Genomic DNA, 26,404 nt, shown 5'->3' with positions numbered 1-26,404 from the left:
CAGATCAGTAAAAGAATGAATCAGTATGACCACTTAAGCTTTATAGCAGTCAGCTCTGCAATTTTCAATCTGAAAGAGATTTTAATATAGGTTATTTGTAGAAATTATTAATAATTCTATCTCAGCATGTAAGCGCTTGCAATCCCTGTTGCATTAATTTTTATGGCAACCACGAGAACCTGGTAATTAGCCTACCTGCCAAACCAGCAAGAAATCGTCCTTGAAATAAAGTCAGAAAGATTCATATTTGTGGCCAATTACAATAAAAACATATTGATTTTACATATCCGATCATACAAGTGGTCAGCTCTGTAAACCGTTCCATTTTTATCTTCAGTTAATGAACCAATGATACAACCGGGTAATACAAAACATCAGTTTGCCATGGCAAAAGTAGATACCAACTATACCCCTAGAGGGCACACAATACTAGATACATGCAGAATGGATTTGTTCTATCCTGCAGCAGCATGGTGTGGCCCGTCCACTTTTTAAAGCCAGTTGTTACAGCTGTAAAATTAACTGGGCACTTTAAATCCACATTAAACCTCTGTGTATCTTGCCTTTTTAGGAAAACGCCCATAAAAACTGTCTACTATTGACCTCACCCCTTTCCTAAGAGGTCTGTAAGGGGCGTGCAGAAGAGCACAAGCGTGCCTACCGTTCCTGTCCTAATGTTTCCTTTCATTATATCCAATTAATATAGTTATTACATACTTATGCTTATATATATATGCTTATACATCGTATAGTTATTTCATGCTTATGCTTATATATACTGTTGACAAATAAATAAAATAAAATAAATAAATAATTGATTTTTCAAAAAAACAAAAGAAATCTATTTCTGCACTACACCAATAAAGAGGAAAAGGTGGCTGTGGTCTTAAGTGTTCTAACAAAATTATTCTTTCACTGCACAATGTCCCATTTGTTTAATATCGCTTTCCTTTAGAAATGTTTGCAGTCACTACTCACTACTGAATTTCACGAATGAAGTTTATGAATGATAGAAGGAGGATGGGGTTGCAATTGATGCTCATAGAGGGTTGCAAATTAGGGTGCGGTTGTGCTAGCAATGAGTGCTTAATGGTTGTGCTAACAATGAGTGCTTAACAGCATTGCCCTGATGTCAATATGATAACCTGAGAAACAAGGTGTGAAAGGATGATGGAACAGGACCTTGGCCATGATGGAGAGTGAGCAGGGATGCGGAGTTTGGGAGAATTAAGAACGGGTAAGAATGAGATTGCTGTAGTAGTGGGCAATGGGAGATACTGTGGAAATCGGGATGGACCTCTCACAGGGAACATAAAACCAATGTCTCTTATAGGTCCCATGTTCCAGTCCCCTGCCTCTATCTCCAGTTCCTGGTTGTCAAATTTTGAGCAGCTCCATACTCCAGCTGGCACTTTTAAATACCAGGTCGGCCTGTAATAAAGTTAAGCTCATCTGGGCTCTAATCCTAGATGAGAGAGCCGACTTGGCATGTGTTACTGAGACCAGGCAAAGCATGAGGAGGCGTGTCCTTCTCTGAAATGGTACTTAGGGGGTTTCAGATTTGGCACCAGCTGTGACATACCAGCTAGAGTGCAGATGGAGTTGCTAACGTTTTCTGAGAGACTGAGGGTTCATTCAGCTTGAGAATTTGGTATTTTTCGATACCGTAGACAGCCAAGCCAAGCCAAATGCAGTTATTGGTGATGTGGTTCCTGAGATAACCAACAGAGCTTATTTTTACTGATATGTGGACACACAGCTTCTTTCCACAGAATACAAACCTTGTTGAACATGGAGTATATTTTTTAAAAAAAAGCATTTTGTTCCATAAAAAGTTCTGGTAACAATTGATAGCTTGACATTTTCACGTGTACTTAGAAAACAGGTCATCCTTCTCTTTTTAAAAATCCTGCTAGATTGCTGTGTGAATGGTTATTAAATTATATTTTAAAAGTGATGCTGTTTTCTATATCAAAAGTTCCTTAATATGTGCGATCGCATGTTTACAAAACGTTTGTCAGTTATATGCCATTACAAACACAACATTTAATTGTTTTTACAGGCAAATGCTTTCTGACTTAAATACAAAATTATATTCCGAAAACTTTCTAGCCCTGTGAGAACAAGATAAGGTGACAAGCTTTCCTAACCCATTAATCTACTGTCAGACGATTACTCACAACACTTTTAAAAAGAAGCTATTATTTAGGGAATACTCAGAAGTAGGACACAGACTTAAAAGAATTCAAAGCAGAATGGATTACATAACAAGAGATTTTGAGGGGATTTATCTTCAAAAACCATTTAATATATGCTGCATAATGCATCTTCCAAGGGCAACCTCATGTATTTTATTACAAATGGAGGCAAACATTCAGCTGGAATAGTCATCCAGATAGACTTCTGATGAGGCAGAAGGCATGAGAAAAATGAAACACACGCTCCTACACCCATCAGTGCTTTAAGTTAATCAGGAAGCTGAATGCAGGATTAAAAGAGCATTTGGCAAAACAAAGGCATTCCACCTCTAAAAGGGTTTACAAAAAAAATCTTTAAAGTTAAATCCTTAAATTGACGTACAGAAATATAAGCAAACAAAAAAGATATCCCATTTGCTGTTAACGAGAAGTCTAAAAGAAAAACTAGAAGACTTCTTTAGCTCAGTTTGTTGACTCCCACAGATATGGGTTGTTGTTTTTTTTAGAAGTTTCATAACCCCAAAGGTGAAGATGATGGCAGCACCATTATCTTATCAATCTGATCTGGTTATTTCAGGAATCCTTTAACCAGTTTAGTATTAAATCATATCTTTCATTAAATGAATTTAATCTTGTCATGATCACAAAATGCATATTGGGTCATATTCTTTGATTAGAATAACCAAAATATAATTACAGTTCAGACAGAGGTATGTTCAACAATGGATTAATTTATTTGGAAAATGCAACCTTCTTTTAGGAATTATTTTTTATACTATCAGTTTTCAAGGATGGCATCTGGGATCTATATACATTCAAATGCTACTCAATATTTGAAGTTGGTCTTAACAGCCATATGAAAATACTAACTATATTATCCATCCAACAAATGGCTGAGGTGGTAGAAGGGAAGGTAGTTTGGGTGGCAGTTTGGTGACTTGTAAATCTGAGGTGCTATTTAACCCAGAATCACCTGCTTTAGTATAATCTAATTATAACTTTAAATAGATAGGGAATGATAGGCTGGTGGTGCTGGTAAGTATTTGGGGGGCAGGCGTGGGTGGAGGCACAGAAGAATGGTATTTTGATTGTGATATGCAAGAAAAGATAGGATCCAATGCAGGATCCAATCTGGATCGGTCATCGGGACTAGGGATTTTGTCTTCCAAGCTTTTGGACTCATGCTGGAGCATGAGTGATCTTCAGAGAACTTCACTGATCCCAGTGACTGACCCAGATTGGATTCCTACAACATTATCCCAGGATAATGGGGCAGGGTAGGGAGGGCACAGAAGAATGGGACATAATTTATAAGAAAAGATATGACAGGAGGCCGAGAGTAAGCCTAACTCATAAAATGTGACTTAGGAATCTTCAAGTAATTCCCCTTTTCCAGGGGATTTTTAAACTGGAATCCACAATTTCAGATCTTTGGAGCCAAGGGTCTTGGCTGCTGCTATTAAATGCCAAGTCTGCTCATAATAAAATATAACATAATTATTTGTATTCCCAATTAGATTGCACATGAGAGAGAAGACTTGGATTAAATTGTGAAAACTTGATGGCAGAGAAGGGGCTGTTTCCATCTTCAAATTCTGGCCACCTAGTAGTGCTGGAACACTTCTACCTGGCTTCTTTCCTTCCGCAAGAGTTCTGGAGCGGCCTACAGTGAATTCACAACCACTGTGCCAACTATGGGCCTGATCCAACATATTGAGGGTCCAAAAAGTAAGGGTGGCCACACACTGAGTTTGCAAAAAATATCAGACATTATAAGACATTATTTTGTGACAATTTTGTGAAAACAAATTATAATTGTTCTGAAGAACAACATTTTTCCACGAGGGAAAAAAATAAAGAGGTACACATCAATGCTCATTACAAATATTTTAAAATCTTCATAGAATGTGAATTCAGACTTTCTGGCATTAGAAGAATTAAAAGAAATATGAACAAGCCATATTTCACACACAACATGGCAAAACTCACCTTTATCATTTCTGCTACATAACTCTCAGGCCCTGTATATTCTGTAGAGTCTTTTACTTTTACCAACACAATGAAGAATAAATAGTGCCACATATTGTGCTCCTCTTTAATATGTTCTTCGAAAGTCACTGTCTTGTTATCAAACTTGTCTCTTTCCAAACCTAAAGAGGAAAATAAAACACAACCTCTGAACACAATTGGAGGAAGAATATTTGACCACATACAGCATAATTGTTTTCATATAGCACATTGACTGGTTAATTGGATGACTGGATTCAACTGAAGTTTTTTTTTAAAGACAACCCCAGTAATATAAAACAGCCTTTTTTTAAACAGCACTACATGATTTTACTGTATTTTAAGACAACCTATACAGTATAGCAAGGGACGTGGTGGCTCAATGGCTAAGATGCTGAGTTTGTCGATCAAAAGGTCGGCAGTTCAGTGGTTCGAATCCCTAGCGCCGTGTAACGGAGTGAGCTCCCAGTACTTGTCCCAGCTTCTGCCAACCTAAGCCGTTTGAAAGTATGTAAAAAATGCAAGTAGAAAAATAGGGACCACTTTGATGGGAAGGTAACAGCGCTCCGTGCGTCTTCAATATTGAGTCATGCTGGCCACATGACCAAGAAGATGTCTTTGGACAGTGCTGGCTCTTTGGCTTTGAAACGGAGATGAGCACTGCCCCCTAGAGCAGGAAACGACTAGCATGCCTATGCAGGGGAACCTTTATAGAATGTAGACAGTTTTTCTGGTAATGATAAGGTTCAAATGAATATTGCTTGGCCCTTAAATGTTTTCAAACATTAAGAATAAACCACATTTTATTTGTTTGTTCAATTTCTATGGCTGCCAATCTCAGTCAATGATTCTCTGGGTGGTTCACAGTTCATAAAACTTCATTTTCTGGGCTACATACAATTTTATAGAAAATGAAGACTTACAATATGTAATGAAAACACAGACTTTCAGCAATAGCTGAGAACGGGTATTTATAAATGTGTGAAGATTAAGAACAAGCAAACATAAGAAGAGCCCTGGATCAGATAATAAGATCTATTGCAGCCTCTCTTTTTTTAATACACTAGCCAATAAGGGAAGCCCACAAGTCAGGGCCTAGATAGTGATAGTAACTTTTCAAAATGACCTTCAGGTTTTAACATGATGAGAGACGGAGAAAAGCATTTTTCTCCAAGTTACATTTTAGGTACTTTTAAAAATGTGTAAAGGTAAAGGTAAAGGTTCCCCTCGCACATACGTGCTAGTCGTTGCCGACTCTAGGGGGCGGTGCTCATCTCCGTTTCAAAGCCAAAGAGCCAGCACTGTCCGAAGACGTCTCCATGGTCATGTGGCCGGCATGACTCAATGCCAAAGGCACACGGAACGCTGTTACCTTCCCACCAAAGGTGGTTCCTATTTTTTCTACTTGCATTTTTATGTGCTTTCGAAACTGCTAGGTTGGCAGAAGCTGGGACGAGTAACGGGAGCTCACCCCATTTCATGGCAGCACTAGGGATTCGAACTGCTGAGCTGCCGACCTTTCGACTGACAAGCTCAACATCCTAGCCCCTGAGCCACCGCATCCCTACAAAAAAAAATGTGTATCTTTCCCTATTTTTATTTGAAGCTAAACAGCTCCAATGGCTCCAGTTCTTCTTCATAGGGTTAGGGTTGGAAACAGGTTAATGATAGATTTGCACTTTTTGGTTCTATAATATCCACAGTATTCCACGTCCCACTTATATTTGTACAAGGCATTGTTACATTGGCAGTTCTGTTTCTGAGTTCCTTCCTAACTTTGCGATGCATGGAATCTGCCTTTTTTGATTTTTTTTGCCTTTTTTGATTTTTTTGATCACATCAAATACCTGTACAATTAGCACAAGGGCCCCCCAAGGGTGTGTGCTCTCCCCACTTCTCTTCTCTCTGTATACCAATGACTGCATCTCCAATGATCCATCTGTTAAGCTACTGAAGTTCGCAGATGACACAACATGATTGGTCTCATTCGAGACAATGACGAATCCGCATATAGACGAGAGGTCGAACGACTAGCCTTGTGGTGCAACCAAAACAATCTGGAACTGAACACACTCAAAACCGTAGAAATGGTGGTAGACTTTAGGAGAAACCCTTCCATACTTCCACCTCTCACAATACTAGACAACACAGTATCAACAGTAGAAACCTTCAAATTTCTAGGTTCTATCGTATCGCAAGATCTAAAATGGACAGCTAACATACTGCACAAATCAAGAAGAGGGCCGTGAAAATATTTACAGACCCCTCACATCCTGGACATAAACTGTTTCAACTCCTACCCTCAAAACGACGCTATAGAGCACTGCACACCAGAACAACTAGACACAAGAAAAGTTTTTCCCCAAAGGCCATCACTCTGCTAAACAAATAATTCCATCAACACTGTCAAACTATTTACTGAATCTGCACTACTATTAATTGTCTCATAGTTCCCATCACCAATCTCTTTCCACTTATGACTGTATGACTATAACTTGTTGTTGGCAATCCTTATGATTTATATTGATATATTGACCATCAATTGTGTTGTAAATGTTGTACCTTGATGAAGGTATCTTTTCTTTTATGTACACTGAGAGCATATGCACCAAGACAAATTCCTTGTGTGTCCAATCACACTTGGCCAATAAAAATTCTATTCTATTCTATTTAATAATAATGATGATAACACCAACAACAACAACAACAACAGCAACAGAGTTGGAAGGGACCTTGGAGGCCTTCTAGTCCAACCCCCTGCCCAGGCAGGAAAACCCTACACCATCTCAGACAGATGGTTATCCAACATTTTCTTAAAAATTTCCAGTGTTGGAACATTCACAACTTCTGCAGGCAAGTCGTTCCACTTATTAATTGTTCTAACTGTCAGGAAATTTCTCCTAAGTTCTAAGTTGCTTCTTTACAGCAGCTAATCTCTGGCTTCACATTTTCATTATGTTTTCCACCATAATTCTTTCCTGTTCAGTCTCTACCAGGTCAGATCTAAAGTATAGGTATAGTCTGGGTTTACACAGCTTCCATGTTATTCCGCCCTAACTACAATTCTTCTTTGTAATTTATAAAACATTATCTCAGCAGTGGATCTTACCTTGTACATCTCTCTGATGTTAGAACTGCCCATGCATTCCTATTTTGTCAATCCTGGCTAATCCATGAGAACACTAACCTCTTACCCTATGGCAATGATGGCTAAACTTTTTGCCATCGCATGCCAGGATGGAGGGGGGGGGAAGGTTTGCGCACGTGCCCACACCTATAATTCTATGTGCCCCAACCCATGCATGTGTGCACAATCTCCCCCTGCTCTGGGCATGCAATGGCCTCGTAGGCCCGTTTTTCTTTCTCGTCTGGCTCCAGATCCTCTCTATGCATCTGGGGAGGTGAAAACAGCCTTCCCCACTCCATCAGAGGCCCTCTGGAGGCACGAAACGGCCCGTTTCCCAATTTCTGGTTGGACAGGAAGTGATTTTTTTGCTGTCCCCAGCCTCCAGAGCCTCTCTAGGAGTCTTTGGAGGCTGGGGAAAGCAAAAAATGTCACTTCCTGTCCAACCGGAAGTTGGGAAATGGGATGTTTTGGGCTTTAGAGGGCCTGGGAAAGGCTGTTTTCACCCTCCCTAGATGCATAGAGAGGATCTGGAGCCAGGTGAGAAAGAAAAAGGGCCTTCCCCACCCCCCCAGGCCCTCCGAAGGCAGGAAAAAGCCTGTTTCCCTACTTCTGGTGGGCCCAGAAGGCCCAAAAATCAGCTGGCTGGCGTGCGCATGCGCGCCGGAGCTGAGCTGGAATGCCCACTGATATGGCTATGTGTGCCACCTGTGGCATGCGTGCCATAGGTTCGCCATCATGGCCCTATGGCAACTGAAGTCAGTAGCCTTTAGAAAGGACTCTGTCAAAGCCTTAACATTACATGCCCTCTGGCAATTTATTCTAAAAACATTCATAAAATATTGATTCCATCACAAAAAAAGTGTGCATTTTGGAGATATTCCTCTATCTGCCTAGAACTGAACTCTTGCTGAGCCTGATACTTACCACAAATAAAACATGTTGTTTTCAAAATTTCTTCTTTCTTCTGTTTCTCACTTCTTAGATCAGCAAAGGTGTCGATAATGACTCCAAAAATCAGATTAAGGACAATAATTATCACCATGAAGAAGAAGAGGAGGTCATATATCACTCTTGCAGCAAAGAGAGGTTCCTAAAATGCAGATAGTTTTCCAATAGTAAATGGAAAGTATTAAAGAAAACAAAGCTACAAAGGGGAATATTACTTGATGAGTGAACATTATAGATGCTTTTGCTTGATACAATGACTTGTTGATGACATACCTCTGGAGAATAAATAATCAGGATCAATGCCAATCTGACTAATCTTTTAAGTCACTGTTTAAACCACATATCTACAAAGGATTCAATTGGGATTTCCTGAAGCAATCCTTCCTTGTTTTAAAAACATATATTTGCTTAACTAAGTCTTTGTTATATTCCAATAGAATAATAGATTGGGAACACAACTTGGGACACTCAAAATAGAGTTTAAAATTGTCACCTGCACTATGTTATTGTTAGGAAATGTGATCCAAATTGGAGTCCCATAAAATTTCTTGAGATGCAGGAGTACAGGAATTAATGGCTAAAGCTAAAGTTCACCTGTAATTTTTAGAATTAAGTACACATATATTTTTCAATTCCCTAAATATATGAATAACTTATATTTAAGTAAATAAAGAGCAGCTTTTTCAAAAGCTAGATTAAATGTGTTGCTGTCAAATATACTATATAGGAGATTTTTAAAAAACCTCATCTCAAAGATTTTGCCTCTGTGATGCTACTGATATTGTAACGGTGGATAATATTTAATTCTATTGAGAATTTTAGAAGAGTCTTTGTCAGGAAATTATCTGGCCTAATTTTTAAAATCCAAACCATGAAGAAATACTTCTGAGTATGCAAAAAAATTATTTGCAGATAAAAATCCTAAAATTATAGCAGCACCAAATTTTTAACTGATGATAAAAAGCAAGGCTCTTAGTAACGAATCAATGAGTTGGGGTTTTAAGTCTAGTATATAATATGTCAGCTTTGGAAGCTATACTAGGCCAAAGGCTTCCACACGCTGCCACTTTCTCCGGTGTGGGAAAGTAGGAGAGGGGCATGAGGGTACAAGGGGCTATTAGATATAACAACATTCTTCCTGCTGGTCAAGGTCAGGATGGGCTCACATCTGGAGAAGGAGTGGCCGAAGCGATGCTTCGACATGGGACGGTTGAGGATTGGAGCATGTGACTGGTAGAGGGGTCATGAAGATGGAGATTTTGGAGTTTGTATTACTGAGGGAGGAACCCGAATCCCCAGTTTCGGTTTTCATCCAACTATCCAGTTTACCTATGCTAGTAAAAGAACTTTGAAAGATGTTGGCTTCAGAGTCTTTTCTGCAGGAGGGGTTTTCTGGAACGCTGATATAATATTTATTAAATATTTTATTTGTAAAAGTGTTTATCTACTGCCAAGTTTAGATTATATTTCTAACTTTTGGGCCTTTTGGATATAAATTAAATTGATTGATTGATATATAGATGCCACATATAGATTGGGCATACTTTTCTGGCAAATAATTTCTATTTTGTAGGTTTTATTTTCTATTTTTTGTTTCCTATTTCTATGTACAATATGTACCACACTATGCCACATTATACTTGTGGAATATAAAACAGGAAGTAAGACATGGATGTTTGATATATTTTGGATTAAACCATTAAGCATGTTGAAGTACTGTATTTAAAAATATATAAGAAATGACTATGATGATGTTATAGGTGTATTGGGTGGGGAAATGAGCATATGCAGTGAATCTTAGGTAGGCTGTATTATGCAACAAGCATACAAAATAATGTATCAAAGATCAGGTTCCCAGATTTCGATAGGAAAAACAGAATGAATGATATAATATACACAGATGATGAAAAACTAGAGCAAGTATTTTTATTTATTTATTAAACTTTTATACCGCCCTTCTCCTGAAGGACTCAGGGCGGTTCACAGCCAAGTAAAACAATAAAGAAGTATACAATAAAAACAATAATTAAAAAACTTATTAAATAGAAAGCCAAATTAAAATCCGTTTAAAACAATAAAACCCATTAAATAAAATTAGAATCCAAATATTAAAAACTACTAAAAATTCTATGCCAGTCCTGCGCGAATAAATAAGTATGTCTTCAACTCGCGGCGAAAGGTCCGAAGGTCAGGAAGTTGACGGAGTCCCGGGGGAAGTTCGTTCCAGAGGGTGGGAGCCCCCACCGAGAAGGCCCTTCCTCTGGGGGCCGCCAGCCGACATTGCTTGGCAGACGGCACCCTGAGGAGTCCCTCTCTGTGAGAGCGCACGGGTCGGTGGGAGGCAATCGGTAGCAGTAGGCGGTCCCATAAATAACCCGGCCCTAAGCCATGGAGCACTTTAAAGGTAGTAACCAGCACCTTGAAGTGCACCCGAAAGACCACAGGTAGGCAGTGCAGCTTGCGCAGGAGTGGTGTTACATGGGAGCCACAAGTGGCTCCCTCTATCACCCGCGCAGCTGCATTCTGAACCAACTGGAGCCTCCGGGTGCTCTTCAAGGGGAGCCCCATGTAGAGAGCATTGCAGTAATCCAAGCGAGAGGTAACAAGAGCATGAGTGACTGTACATAGGGCACCCCGGTCAAGGAAGGGGCGCAACTGGCGAATCAGGCGAACCTGATAAAAAGCTCTCCAGGCGACGGTCGTCAAGTGATCTTCAAAAGACAACCGCCCATCCAGGAGAACGCCTAAGTTGCGCACCCTCTCCATTGGGGAAAATGACTCGCCCCCAACAGTCAGCCGTGGTTGCAGCTGACTGTACCGGGGTGCCGGCATCCACAGCCACTCCGTCTTGGAGGGGTTGAGCTTGAGCCTGTTTCTCCCCATCGAGACCCATATGGCTTCTAGACACCGGGACAGTACTTTGACAGCTTCGTTGGGGTGTCTGGGGTGAAAAAGTACAGCTGCGTATCATCAGCATACAGTTGGTAACTCACCCCAAAACCACTGATGATCTCACCCAGCGGCTTCATATAGATGTTGAACAGGAGAGGCGAGAGAATCGACCCCTGCGGCACCCCACACGTGAGGTGCCTCGCGGTCGATCTCTGCCCCCCTGTCAACACTATCTGCAACCGGTCAGAGAGATAGGAGGAGAACCACCGATAAACGGTGCCTCCCATTCCCAAACTCCCCAACCGGTGCAGCAAGATACCATGGTCGATGGTATCAAAATCCGCTGAGAGGTCTAGTAGGACCAGGGCAGAGGAATAACCCCTGTCCCGGGCCCTCCAGAGATCATCAACCAACGCGACCAAAGCCGTCTCCGTACTGTACCTGGGCCGAAAGCCGGACTGGAATGGGTCTAGATAGACAGTTTTATCCAGGTATTGGGGTAATTGATGTGCCACCACACTCTCTACAACCTTCGCCACAAAGCGAAGGTTGGAGACCGGACGATAGTTTCCTAAGACAGCTGGGTCCAGGGAAGGCTTCTTGAGGAGGGGTCTCACTACCGCCTCTTTCAACGCAGCAGGAAAAAACCCCTCCAACAAAAAAGCATTAATAATCCCCCAGAGCCAGCCTCGTGTCACCTCCTACGTGGCCAGCACCAACCAGGAAAGGCACGGGTCCAATAAACATGTGGTGGCATTCAACCTCCCCAACAACCTGTCCATGTCCTCAGGAGTCACAAGGTCAAACCCATCCCAAACAGTCTCAACAAGACGAGTCTCCGACATCTCACCTGGATCTACCCAATTTTGATCCAACCCATCCCGAAGCTGAGCGATTTTATCGTGCAGATAAACAATAAAATCCTCGGCACGCCCTTGTAAGGGGTCGCCCCGCACCTCCTGCTGAAGAAGAGAGAGGGTCACCCGAAACAGGGGGCCGGGCGGTTATCTGCCAATGCAATGAGGGAGGAAACGTAAGAATGCTTCGCTTCCCTCAGTGCTACCAGGTAGGTCCGAATATATGACCTAACTAGTGTCCGGTCAGCTTCCGAACGGCTGGATCTCCAGGCACTCTCTAGGTGTCTTTTCCGGCGTTTCATCTCCCTCAGCTCCTCGGAAAACCAAGGAGCTGGTTGAGTCCTATGCTGGGTCAGAGGCCGCAAAGGCACGACACGGTCTAGAGCCCCAGCCGCAGCCTGTTCCCAAGCCGTGACTAATTCTTCAGCTGTGCCGTGGGCCAGACCCTCAGGGAGCTGCCCAAGCTTCTTCAGGAACCTCTCCAGGTCCATCAGGCGCCTGGGACGAACCAACGTATTGGTCCCGTCTCCCTGCGGTATTGAGTGGCAGTCCGAAAGTCCAGACGAAGGAGAGAATGATCTGACCATGACAAAGGCTCAGTGACTACATCTCCTAAATCCAGATCATTCAACCACTGTCCAGAGATGAAAATCAAATCCAGTGTGCCTCCCCCGATGTGAGTAGGGCCATTAACTACTTGAGTCAGGTCCATGGCCGTCATGGAGGCCATGAACTCCCGGGCTGCCGTCGATGCCATGCCAGTCGATGGCAAGTTGAAATCCCCCATGACCATAAGTCTGGGGGTCTCAACCGCCATCCCAGCAAGCATCTCCAGCAGCTCAGGCAGGGCTGTTGTCACGCAGCAAGGAGCCAGGTACGTGATCAACAAGCCCATCTGAACTCTATGACCCCACTTCACAAAGAGGGATTCACAACCGGATATCTGAGGTATAGTGGTCTCCCTCGGTTCTAGACTTTCCTTAATAACGACTGCCACCCCCCACCCCTACCTTGGGCCCTCAGCTGATGGAATGCTCGGAAACCTGGAGGGCACATTTCAACAAGGGGAACCTCCCCTTCTGTGCCCAACCAGGTCTCCGTAATGCCCATAAGGTCCGCAGCCCCCCGTATAAGATCATGAATCAGGGGGGCTTTATTGACAATAGACCGTGCATTGCACAGCATCAGCCGAAGGTCCAAGCCCTGAGGGTTCTGGCCACTCAGGGAACGGGAGAAGTCTGAGGGGCCAGGGCGAGCAATCGCTTTTAAACAGCGAACACGCACCCCCAGAGAACAATACGGCCCCTCACTTCCGCACTGTCTGCCCCTCCCACTTACCGTGCAGATGGAACCACCCTCACTAATAGAAACATAACCCTCCCCCGTTACCTTCGAACCTGTTAAAGGACAAAATTCACACAATCTTAAATGCTGTGAGAAATGGGTTAAAATGAAAATATAAAATGTAACAGAGATAAATGCACATTTTTCTTTTTAGGAAACACAAATCAAAATAGGGGATCCCTGGTTTGGCGATGCTGTTTGTTACCAAATGTGGGAGAAAGGGCAAATTCAATATTAGGGTGCATCAACAACAGTATAGTTCAGTGTTGGTGAACTTTTTTGGCCCTGAGTGCCAAAACAGGCTCCACCGGAAACTGGAAGAGCCGTTGAGCAGTTGAGGGAGCTGCTCTTTCGGTTTCCGGTGCTCCCGCATGTGCAAAGACCACCTGGCCGGCACGCATGTGCATGCTAGAACCCGGAAGAGTAACGGGCGATGGCTGGCATGCCTGGAGAGATGGCTCTGTGTGCTCACGCATGCCATATAGTTCTTAAATTGCAAAAACAGATTCATGTTATTTATTGTTATTCATTTTTCACCTTGCTAACTGTGTGCAGTTAAGAAGGATTTAGATAAATTGCAGTATGTTGAGAGAAGGACCAAAAAGATGATAGGAGACCTGAAACTAGGTTTTGTGAAGCGAGTTCGAAGGAACTGGAAAGATATAGCCTTGAGAAATTAAAACAGGATGAAATTGCACTGGGGAAAAAACCTGCATAGAAGAATGTCAAGATAGGTTTGTGATTGCCCTAGAGCAGGAGTCTCCAACCTTGATCCAAAGCTGGCTGAGGAACTCTGGGAGTTGAAGTCCATAAGTCTTAAAGGGACCAAGGTTAGAGACCTCTGCCATAGAGTGCAGGACATGGAATAACAGATTTAGCTTTCAAGAAGGCAGTTTCTTACATAATATTAAAAAAAAAAGCATGACATGCATGTTTCTTACTACAGAAGCAGCTCCCCAAAGAACTGATGGATTCTTCTTCTTCCCTGGAGGCATTCGGCTGAACAGCCAGTAATTTTTTAATTTGGATTCCTGAACTTAATAGCAGCTTTGACAGCATTGTCAACTTTATGACTCTACAACTAAAGTAGTGCTGGAAACAGTTTGTTTTTTTTAATTTGAATTTATATCCCGCCTTTCTTCAAAGTCTCAGGGCGGCTTACACTGTGTTAAGAAATAGTCTTCATCCATTTGTATATTATATACAAAGTCAACTTTTATTGCCCCCAACAATCTGGGTCCTCATTTTACCTACCTTGTAAAGGATGGAAGGCTGAGTCAACCTTGGGCCTGGTGGGACTTTATAGCACTCTTGCTACACTTGATAGAAAAACTATTCATGGTCACAAATATGTTTGCAGGTAGTAAAAAAAAAGGACTTTGGGGAAAGTTCTTGGCCTGGTAATATGATGTAATTACTGCAACATTGGTAAATAATGTATTAGAGTAACTATAACTATTAAGACATCAACTGACATTTACACATTTAGATGGCATTGTACATACTCATACTTTGTGTTGTGGCTCCGGCCCCCGGGCCTGGCCTCCTGGAGCCGGATGACTCGGAGAGTGAGGAGAAGCTGGCAAGGCCTCCTTCCCCCCACGGACCCTCCTCCTCCCTGGCACCATCCCAGATTCCAGCTGCAGGCCAGGAGGAGGAGGAGGAGGAGGAGGAGCTGACAAAGCCTCTTTCCCGCGACCCCTCCTCCTCCCTGGCAACGCCCCAAGAACCAGCTGCTGAGGGTCAGTCTTGGCTAGATGCGAAACAGCGATGCCAAGATAAGCGTGCACAGCAGAGGAAAAGTTGGGGCAGGCCCAGGGAGTGCCGATTCATGGAGCCACACCCCACAGGGGATAAAAGCAGGAAGAGTGCTCCGTAGGCCCTTGTGTCAGACAAAGTTACAGACTACTGGCTCTTTGACTGCTCTGGACTGAAGGCTGGGATTTCTTGTGAGTACTTTAGATCATCCTGCAGACTCCTGGTTGCTCTGGCAACGGTCTGTCGGCACACTGCTACTTGATAAGGACTTGGCTGGCACGTGAAGGAACATTGTCAGAACTTTTTGTTGCCAGAAGAAACCCGGCCAAGTGTAAATAAATTGCTGGCAGACAGCCTCAGTTGGCATGTTATTTTTGGGAAGGAAGGGAGGGGACAGAACACTTTGCACAATATTAATACTATATAAAATATCATTTCAATCTTTATTTTTAAAATTATTTATGACTCTTCAATACTTCATTGCTATCACATACATGTACTACTCCTTTCACATGTAATGTTAATTTACCTCCTTGGATGGTTTCCTGAGTACATCTCCTACTCCGCCCCCGCTTCTCAGCCCATGACTAAGCACGGTAACAATGCACATCAGCAACGTCTCACATGTATGTTCTTTATCCTCTTCAGATTCTTCTGAAGCTAGTTCTATTAAATAAAAGAAGTTTGAGATATGACTATGAGACAGTGGGAGCCTGAAGATCACTTTCATATTTTGTACAAGCGTTTTTAAAGCCAAATAAGGACCATTCATTGCTTCTCTTCCTCTTGCCTATAGTTCAAGAACCTATCTGCAGGGCTATGTGATTCCTTGGGTTATTCAGAATTTTTATGTGAATTTTTTTAAAAAATTGGAAACTTACGTTAATCTTATCCTAAAACCTGACTCATTACATCTGGGATGTCTTTACAAGAAACAATGTAAGCACATTTTTACAAGCATATCATTAATGCTTAGTAACAAGATACTTTTATAATTCTGGAGCTTTACCAATAGCCACCTATTCCAACCAGATTAATTTACACATACATAATTTGTCTAATGAAAACTCTGAATATGCACAGTTTTATTTGTTTTTGTCTACTGAAAACTTTGAATATCTTTCTGATGCATATTTGTATGTTCACAAAATGAGTTGGACTGTGATAATGAACAACTGAACTTTTTCTCCTACCCACTTTCTGCCTCCCGTATTCCCCAATTTCCATTCTTGTTCTTCCTTATTACTTTATGACAAACTCTGGAGCCCACCTAAGTCTATCCGAGATAGAAAGAGGCAATGTCGATTTGTATAAGTCTTCCTGAATTCAGAAACATATACAACTGCTACCAATTTTCTAGCAAAATAGTCAGCAAAGTTTTACTCTATGCATTTAACACTACATCAGGATAATAATTCTAGACGAATAAAAAGCCCTGGATGTAGCAGTAGAGATGAGAAAACTGAAAAATGTGGAGGAAAAAAAATATGTGGATGAGGCCAAACTAAAAGAGTTACGGTATTTTTAGGATTATAAGATGCACCTTAGTTTTTGGGGAGGAAAATAAGAAAAAAAGCTGATTGGCAGATGGATCGGCCTCCTGGAATACCCCCAATCAACTGTTTCCAGAGGTGAATTTTAGCAACAGGTTCCTTGGTTGTGAGCTCTGTGCCTTGCTTTTTTTTCTTGCCTCTGAAACTTCTGAAACTCCATTTCAGAAAAAACTTTTTTCTGCCTCTGAAAGCCTCTGAAACAGAGCATCAGAAAAAAAAAAGCCTCTGAAGCTCTGTTTGGGGGGCTTTTTTTCTAAGGCTCTGTTTGGGGGGCTTCTTTTCTGAAGCTTCGTTTCTGATGCTTTTTTCAGCCTCTGAAACCTCTGTTTGAGAAGCTGGGAGGAGCTACATTTGGAGTATAAGACGCACCCAGATTTTCACCCTCTGCTTTTGGGGAAAAAGGTGTGTCTTATACTCCAAAAAATACAGTAGTAATGCACAGATAACTGTGAGTAATTATACATTATTGTATGATGGAGATTGGATTATAGTATTTGAGAAAGAATGAAATGTTCATGAGGCCCAGAAGAAGCAAGAATTTTTCCACAATTAATGCAGCAACCGAGTCCTCTTAATAAAAAATAAATTTGTGGCCCCCTCAGCGTGATTTTAATTGTGCATTCATTCTACAAAGAAAATGTTGCATTTGTTTTGGCTGTGGTAAATGCTACACATTAAGAAAAATGAACTAGCGGTCTCTTCAAATGACATGAATTGGGCACTCTTGCTGTGAAGAAAACATTTCTAATGGTATAAAAATATGGCCTATGTCTCATTTTCCAGGACAAAAATAGTTTACGACATACTGTATGAGCTTATATGTTACACTCCTAGCTTTTCAACACAATGAGTAACTTTACTGCCCCATCCCTACCCCCCACCCCCCAAAAAATAAAAATAAAATAAGGAACAACAAAATGTGAGGTATCTGAGGAAGGGCTATATGGAATGGTTGATATACCTCTGCTCTGGGAAAGCATTGTTGAGGGTAACTTGTAAATAATGTTGATTTGTTGCCTTTAACAATAACAACAAATATTAGGGTGGTAACAATAGGGATCATAACAATGTGTGTTTTGTATTCTATTCTTTTTATGATTATGGCATACTTCATGCCTCATACATATTACTATAATGTTTGAGAGGGTTGATATATATAGCAAGCCGTAATGAATAAGCACCCAATTATATTAGAAGCATTCAGAAATAATTGCCCTTTACAAACTACTATGTGAAAAAACAAATGAAATATACTTGCCTGTAGAAGGAATAACAGAAGAACAATTCTCACCATCCTCTATTTTGCATACATTAGAATATAAGAACTCTCTAGTCATTGGCTCTCCAATTTCATTATGTTGATCTACAATTGGGTAAAACACCACATCCTAAATACTTTTAATTAATGCTTGAGGTTGTTCTGTAACTAGCACATCTATTTTACAAACATTGCTGTTACTCATTATAATACTTACTAATTTTAAAATATGTACTATTTCTGTTGAAAAAGCACCAAGAACAGTTTAGTGCAATAATTATATGACATAACATGCTGTCAACACTGCTTAAATTTATAGGGTTTAACATTAAGGAATTCTTGATAATTGATTATGTAAAAAGCAAACGCTATATTGCTTATCTAAACTCAATGAACAGATAGTTTTTTAATGCATGTGTTGCAAAAACAGACTGCATAGTGCTTTCATTTTCCACCCACCCGATATTCCAGAAAAACAATGTGGGAGGTAGGCTACCTTTGTTTGAACGCCTGTGATAACGTAATGTGGCCAATGCTAATTCCTAGTGCATATGCATTTAGTGACAAGTATATAGTCCCTTCACATTGGGTTTGAAAATAGCTAGAAGGCAGGTAGTCCTATCTCCTACTCTCAGCTCTTCATATTTGGCTGGGAGGTAGTGATGAAGGAGTACTATATTTATATTTGCTTAAACAGACGTATAGCCCTTTGGTCAATTTTGTAGGATTCCAGATTTCATAAAGAGCTGTTTTCACATCCAAGTAAACATGAGTACAAGTCATCTCCAGGCTTTCAGGCTGAGCCCAGAGAGATTGGAGAGAGCAAAGGTTGGTACCCATTATATGTGCATTCAGGTTTTGATTATTGTCACTTGTGAAATTCAACATATGGATTCATATTAATTCATAAATGGAAGATATTCCAGAAATTATATGCATAGACAGAGATTGCTTTGTGATATGGGGAGGGGCATATAAATGTGACTAATATCACATTAGAGATATTGGTGGGGGGGGAGGACTTTTTCATTACATTTTTCACCATATATCATCCAAATCACATTATTTCAATATACACTGAGTATAGAATTAGACTGTATAGGACAGCAGTCACCAACTGGTGGTCCGCGAGAAAATGTTGGTGGTCCACAGTGCACCCGGGTGGAGGAGCTGCTCTGGGATAAGCAATGGCCAGTCCTGTGAGAGCTCTGGAAGATGGGACTGGCCAGGCAGCTCATGGTGGGGCTGTAAATCTCCGCTGTTGAGGGAGGTTTGGGCAATTTGTAATTTTGCAGCACAGCCCTTGCCAGTTGGAATGAGTTAATGGTGCAAGGGGGGGGGATGGCGGTGCAGGCGGGCCAAAGCAAAAGGTGGCAGGAATCTCAGGCTGTTTCTTCCCCCTGCTGTAGCTTCCTGTTGGCTGAATCCATCAGTGGCTGTCCCCCGCCCCTCGCCCTCCCTTCCCAGTCACTCCTCGCTTGGCAAGGGAAGGGGATGTGGGGGGAATCAGATTCGCTCCATATTCCAGAGGGGGAGCTGGATCTTGCAGCTGTTTCTTCTGGCCCTTGTTGGTGCTCCTGCAGCTCGGTCTCTCGGGGAGAGGCTTGACTTCCTCTCTGCCCCAAGACACTGGCTGGCCCATGAGAAAGAGTGGGAGAGAGAGAGAAAGATCCAGCAAGAGATGAATCTTCACTCCCATTCTGGAATATGGAGTGAATCTCCATTCTCCCCCTCCCCTTCCCTTGCCAGGTGAGGAGTGACTGGGAAGGGAGGGCAAGGGGTGGGGACAGCCACTGATGGATTCAGCGGACAGGAAGCTACAGCAGGGGGAAGAAACAGCCCGCGGTTCCTGCCACCCATTGCTTCGCCCGCCTGCACCGCCATCTCCCCTTGCACCATTACCTCATTCCAGCTGGCGAGGGCTGTGCTGCAAGGCTGCAAGTTTCTTTCATTCCTTGTTGGTGCTCCTGCACCTCAGTCACTCGCAGGGACGATTGACTTCCTCTCAGCCCCAAGACACTGGCTGGCCCATGAGAAAGAGTGGGAGAGAGAGAGAAAGAAAGGGGGAGAGAGAATGAGAGAGAAAGAGTGTGAGAGAGAGGAGTGGGGAGAAAGAGAGAGGAGGGACATTGCCTGAAGGACCCCATCCCGTCACTGGGAGTTGAGGCACTTCAGCAAGCGGTGCGCTGGATTTGTATTAGTGGTCCACGAGATTTAAAATTATGGACTTGGTGGTGGTCCCTGAGGTCCAAAAGGTTGGGGACCCCTGGTATAGGACAACTGTACATTTATTTACAGTTATATTTCTTAATGTATACTGTATTTCTTGGAGTATAAGACGCACCTTAGTTTTTGGGAAGGAAAATAAGAAAAAAGCTGATTGGCAGGTGGATTGGTCTCCCAGAATAACCCCAATCAACTGTTACAGAAGTGAATTTTAGCAACAGGTTCCTTGGTTGTGAGCTCTGTGCCTTGCTTTTTTTTTTTTTTTTGCTTTTTTTCTGCCTCTGAAACTTCTGAAACTGTTTCAGAAAAACCTTTTTTTATGCCTCTGAAAGTCCTATGACTATCATTAAGTGTTGTACCTTAGAATTCTTGATGAACGTATCTTTTCTTTATGTACACTGAGAGCATACGCACCAAGACAAATTCCTTGTGTGTCCAATCACGCTTGGCCAATAAAAAATTGTATTCTATTCTGTTCTATTCTTTTCTGAAGCTCTGTGTGGAGGCTTTTTTTCCTGAAGCTCTATTTGGGGGCTTCTTTTCTGAAGCTTCTTTTCTGAAGCTTTTTTCAGCCTCTGAAACCTTCGTTTGAGAAGCTGGGAGGAGCTACATTTGGAATATAAGGCACACCCAGGTTTTCACCCTCTTTTTTTGGGAAAAAAGGTGCATTTTATACTCCAAAAAAATATGGTTCTTTCTACTTATGATCCTCATTTGCTTTGCAATCTCATTAGTTAAGTTTTCCAAATGCTAAGAACTCAATTTATAAGCATAATTAACTTAAAATACAACTGGTTTCAGCAAGAAATTGCATCTGGGCTGGAGAAGGATTAGCATTCACAAAATAAATCCCCTATTTATTTATTTATTTTGTCATTTGTGGTATATTTCCTTTGTGAAGAATTGAATACAAACCTGGCAATAATGTCTCATTAGGTAGCTTATCTACTTCCAAGATAAAGTCATCCTTGAAGAACAGGTATCCTACTATTGAGAACAGGTAAACCAAAATAAGAGCAAGAACTGCAGTCAAGATGATAGAACGTCCATTGCGAGTGACACTTTTAATGACATTCAGCAAGGTCTCCTCCCTGTACACCAAGTCAAAAAGCTGGAAAAGGACAGTTCAAAATATTTATTCAATGCATTAATAATTAACGAGGTAATGGCCTATCACAGGGGTCTGCAAACTTGGCTCTTTGAAGACTTATGGACTTCAACTCCCAGCTGGCTGAGGAACTCTGGGAGTTGAAGTCCACAAGTCTTAAAAGAGCCAAGTTTGCAGACCCCTGGCCTATCACATACATTAACTTTACATAAACAATTGAACAACATGATCTTTAAATAAAATCCTCATACTTTTTTTTAAAGAAAAGACAGGTCGATCTTTTGTGCATTTTGACTAAAAACCAGATAGAAGGCCACACCTTGTTAAGCAATTGCTTCAGAATACAAGACGCAAGTAAGAGTCTTAAGTTCCAGGAACTCAGATCCTGGATGAATGTTAGGAAAAGTTTCCTAACAGTAAAAGCAGTGTGAGAGTGGAACCAATTATCTAGGGAAATGATGACCTTCCATTTGTTGGATATGATTAAACATAGCCTGGGTAGACATTTGGTGGAGATACTTTATTTTGAATTCCTGCACTGATGGCCTTAACAGCTCCTTCCACTCTCTGATTCTATGTAAACAAAATAATAATAATAAAAAAAAATCACCAGCAACATTATTATACCAAATAAACTGAAAGAACAAAGTTGGTTTGCTGACAGCTGTCAGCATTTCTTGATTTCTATTCTAGAAACTTAGATGTTGTATGTTAAAAGTAAAAGAGTAATGCACTGGTCACCTAGTTTTAATGTCTCTGATGAATTTCTCTTCAATTTTTAGTCTTTTTCTTTCATTGTCATTTGGGTTTATTCTTAAATTCTGAAAATTCTTTAGGGGAAAAGGAATATTCAAATCAAACTGGAAAGATTTTCTTGAAGTCTTAAACACTTCCTTCCAGCTGAGAAAGCCAAAAGTTAAACCGCTTCATGTTAAGTGTGCCTCTCCCCACTCTATAGACCAGTGATGGAAAATCTTTTTGGCACTGAGTGCCCAAACCAGAACGCAAGTGTGTGCGTGCGCTAGAGCGCTGGCCATCTGGTTTTTGTGCAAGCCAGAGCACCAGAAACCCGAAGACCAGCTGGTCGGCGTTCACATGCCTGTTTTTTGGCCATTTTCCAGGACATTTTCAGGATGTTTTCCAGGCTGCTTTTGCCCTGAAAAATGGCCCAAAAAACAGCCTTAAATGGCCCGTAAAATGGCCTGTTTTTTGGTTGTTTTTCAGGCCATTTTCCAGTCTGGCCAGTGCTCATGTGCACACCAGAAACCAGAAGAACATCTGGTGGTGGCACGTGTGCCCACAGAGAGGGCTCTGCGTTCCACCTCTGGCACACGTGCCATAGGTTCACCATCATGGCTATAGACAGAATTGTTCGGTTTTATTGACAAAAGTATGGAAGTAATTTGCTACCGCCTTCTCCTGTGATGCTTTCGTATCTTTAGATGTTTCTTTTTAAAAATCTTGCCTTTATTATTTTTACAAATGACTCAAGGCAGAGAGCATACCTAATATCTCTTCCTCCTCCTATTTTCTTCACAACAACAACCCTGTGAGGTGAATTGAATCGAAAGACAGTAAGTAGCCCAAATCCACTCACTGGCTTTCATGCCTAATGAAGGACTGAAATTCATAGCCTCCTGGTTTCTGGACTGGAGCCTTCACCACTAGTTAAGTATTTTCCAGTCTACTCTAAAGTTTTGGCTCTCCCTTGATCAGAGTCTGCTTAGTATTCAAACTCTGATAAGATCAACCAGATATAACCAGCTGCTGGATATGTGCCACTTTAAATCCACCAAATCACAAGAAACTCAAAATTTCCTAACACAACTTTTTCAATAGCTAATGATTAGCTCTGTTAAGAGCCGAGGTGGCACAGTGGTTAGAGTTCAGCACTGCAGGCTATTTCAGCTGACTGCTAGCTGCAGTTCAGCAGATCGAATCTCACCAGGCTGAAGGTTGACTCAGCCTTCCATCCCTCCGAGGTGGGTAAAATGAGGATCCAGATTGTTGAGGGCAATATGCTGACTCTGTAAACCGCTCAGAGAGGGCTGTAAAGCATTATGAAGCAGTATATAAGTCTAAGTCAGGGGTAGTCAACCTTTTTATACCTACCACCCACTTTTGTATCTCTGTTAGTAGTAAACTTTTCTATCCGCCCACTGGTTCCACAGTAATGTGCCGTGTATCATTGTCTGCGCATGCCTCTCACGCATCATGGATTGGGTTGGGGGGGGGCGCCGGCTACCAGCTCTGCTTGTTTGTTACAGCTGGGTGGTATGGGGGGAGATGCACAAGCTATTCTGGGACGAGGCTCTTTTGTTTGCGGTCGCACTATAGCGCCATTTAGTTTCACTTACGTAACATGAACCAAACTTATACGTGGGCGATACAAATAGTATATTTTCAGAAATTTAAATTGTCACGGGGAATTTTATGAAAACCTAATGAAAATGTTTTTAAATAATGCTATGAAATTTTTTAAAAAAGTCAATTAAATTAAAATAAAAAAAAGGAAAGTGCTTCAGTATCAGACAAAACCCCTACCGTGAAAGCTGGAACGCCCACTAGTGGGCAGTAGGGACCAGGTTCACTACCACTGGTCTAAGTGCTGTTGCTATTATCAACTAAGTATCGTTTTCTCTGACTTGAAATGGAAAGAAAAATATAAAGATCTGGTGGATACAAAAAAGGGAACTGTTTTTTTAATATACACACACAAATACCTCAAGAAATTAATCTTGCAGAAACTTATGTTAACTGCTATGAAGCTGTTAGCCAAATCTCAGGACAGATCAAAACTTTTCCCACAGAGTGTCTCTGCAGTTTGACCATTCTCACCATGACTTCTTCCAAACAACTATATAATTATGTGCAGATTCCCTAGCTTAATCTTATTGAGCATCTCTCTTGGACTTGATTTTACATGTGTTTTGGAAGGGAAAAGGAATAGCTAATTTCTGATCAGTTTTGTGTCATGGGTAAAACGGATTTCCCAGGAATCAATAGGTTGACATAGCCTCCTTGGCATGTACACAACACATTGCAATTCAAGACAAAGCTCTAAAAAGAACAGATGCTTTCCCTCAAAACAATTGCTAATTAATTTGATGATGTGCAACCAAACTGAACTGACAGGCAGTTTAGTCATTACATATATCCTTTTAAAACATGTAATTTCCCCTGTTAATTAATTAGTTTCACTGACATCGATTTTATTTGAGTTGAGCCATTTCCCCCCTCTCTATCATGAAAAGAAAAAGAGGCACTCAGGCTTTTAAAAAGTACCTTCAAAGCAGAAACGAGGATGTAAAGACCACTTTGGGAGCCCTTTTTTCCCCTTTGGAATAAAACACTCTATAACCGTGATGATGAACCTTTGGCATGCGTGTCACAGGTGGTACATGTAGTCATATTGGTGGGCATGCAAGCTCAGCTGATTTTCAGCCCTTCTGGGACACCAGAAGTAGGGAAACAGGCTGTTTCCTGACTCCGGAGGGCCTGGGGTTCTGGGAAAGGCCCATTTTTCTCTCTCCCCAACCTCCAGAGCCTTTCTAGGAGTCTGGGGAGGGCAAAAATGGCGTTTCTCACGCCACCAAGGCCCTCCGGAGCCCGAAAACAGCCAGTTTGCCATGGAAGTTTTCAGTCTCTGGAGGGCCTCCAGGAGGGTGGGGAAGGCCGTTTTCACCCTCTCCAGACTCTTAGAGAGGCTCTGGAGCCTAGGGACAGCAAAAAATGGGCCTTCTGGTGCCACCAGAAGTTGGCAAATGGGCCATTTCCGGCCTCTGGAGGGCCTCAGGGTATATTTGTGAGAAAGGTCATTTTCGCCCTTCCCAGACTCCTAGAAAGGCTGTCGAGCCTGGTGAGAGAGAAAAACGGGCCTACTGGACCATTGCATGCCAGGAGGGGGTGGGTTGCTCATGCATGCGCAGGGGTGGAGCGCATAAAATTATGGGTGTGGCCATACGTGCAACCTCCCTCCCCACTCCTGGCACGCGATGGCAAAAAGGTTTGCCATCACTGCCCCTATAGCATTTTATCAAGTGGCTTAGCAAATGCAGAATTGGTTAAAGATTTCTTTTAGATTCCATCCAGACCAGACAATTCTTTTAAACAAAGTATATCAAAGAATGCCTTTGATACAGAAATGAATAGATATAAATGTATTTAGCATCATCCTCTAAGTATGTCTTTCCCATCAGAGGGTCACCCTGAGGGCGACAATAATGATACAAATCTCTTCTCAAATTGCCATATTGCAGGGTGAAAGTTGGAAGCTCCTGGAAGTTACCGGTCATAATCTGTAACAGCGGTTCAATGTGGGTTGATAGATGGCAGTTTTTCAACTTTCTGGTCAACTTTAGGGAGAAAGACACTGGGACAATCAGCCAGCCAGCTTCCTCACAAGGGAGGATTAGAATCGGAGACACCCTGATTATAGTCCAGTACTTTAACTACTATATAGGTAGTCCTCGATTTACGACCGCAATTGAGCCCAAAATGTATGTTGTTAAGGGAGAGATTTGTTAAGTGAGTTTTTCTCCATTTTACGATCTTTCTTGCTGCAGTTGTTCAGTGAGCCACTGAAGTTGATGAATTTGTAACAGGTTTATTCAGTGAATGTGGCTTCCCCATTGACTTTGCTGGTCAGAAAGGTTGCAAAAGGGGATCCCATAACTCCGGGACACAGCAACGGTCATAAATATGAACCAGTTGCCAAGCGTCTGAATTTTGATCACGTTGACCGTGGGGATGCTGCAAAGGTTATAGCTGTGAAAAACGGTCCTAAATCACATTTTTCGGTGCCATTGTAACTTTAGACAGTCACTAAATGAACAGCTGTAAGTTGAGGATTACTGTATTACATTTGCTTTCAGTGTGTGTGTGTCTGTGCGCGCAGGCGGCTGTATATTTACTATAAGTTATAAGGTAGTCCTCGACTTACAACCACAATTGGGATCAGATTTCCATTGCTAAGCAAGACAGTTGTTAAGTGAGTTGAACCTAATTTTAGGACTTTCTTCGCTACAGCTGTTAAGCAAATCATTGCAGTGGGTTACATGAATCAGGCATTCATTTAGCTAATCCGTCTTTCCCCATTGACGTTGCTTGTCAAAAGCTGGCTGGGAAG

At 41.9% G+C, this 26,404-nt stretch overlaps 1 protein-coding gene across 1 annotated transcript in view; it reads right to left on the bottom strand.

The window, feature by feature from the left end:
* ITPR1 (inositol 1,4,5-trisphosphate receptor type 1) overlaps positions 1-26,404 on the bottom strand; it is a 309,457-nt gene that overhangs the window by 18,519 nt on the left and 264,534 nt on the right. The window contains exons 52-56 of the mRNA XM_058168445.1: positions 21,084-21,279; positions 17,943-18,047; positions 15,661-15,797; positions 8,257-8,422; positions 4,188-4,348 (exon numbers count right to left, since the gene is read on the bottom strand). Of these exons, the coding sequence (XP_058024428.1) occupies positions 4,188-4,348; positions 8,257-8,422; positions 15,661-15,797; positions 17,943-18,047; positions 21,084-21,279 (765 nt within the window). The remainder of the gene's footprint in view (positions 1-4,187; positions 4,349-8,256; positions 8,423-15,660; positions 15,798-17,942; positions 18,048-21,083; positions 21,280-26,404) is intronic.

This window comes from Ahaetulla prasina, chromosome 2, assembly GCF_028640845.1.
Source record: "Ahaetulla prasina isolate Xishuangbanna chromosome 2, ASM2864084v1, whole genome shotgun sequence".
Classification (NCBI taxonomy): domain Eukaryota; kingdom Metazoa; phylum Chordata; class Lepidosauria; order Squamata; family Colubridae; genus Ahaetulla; species Ahaetulla prasina.
Note: the sequence above shows the minus strand (reverse complement) of the source record. Positions and strands in the feature narration are given on the sequence as shown.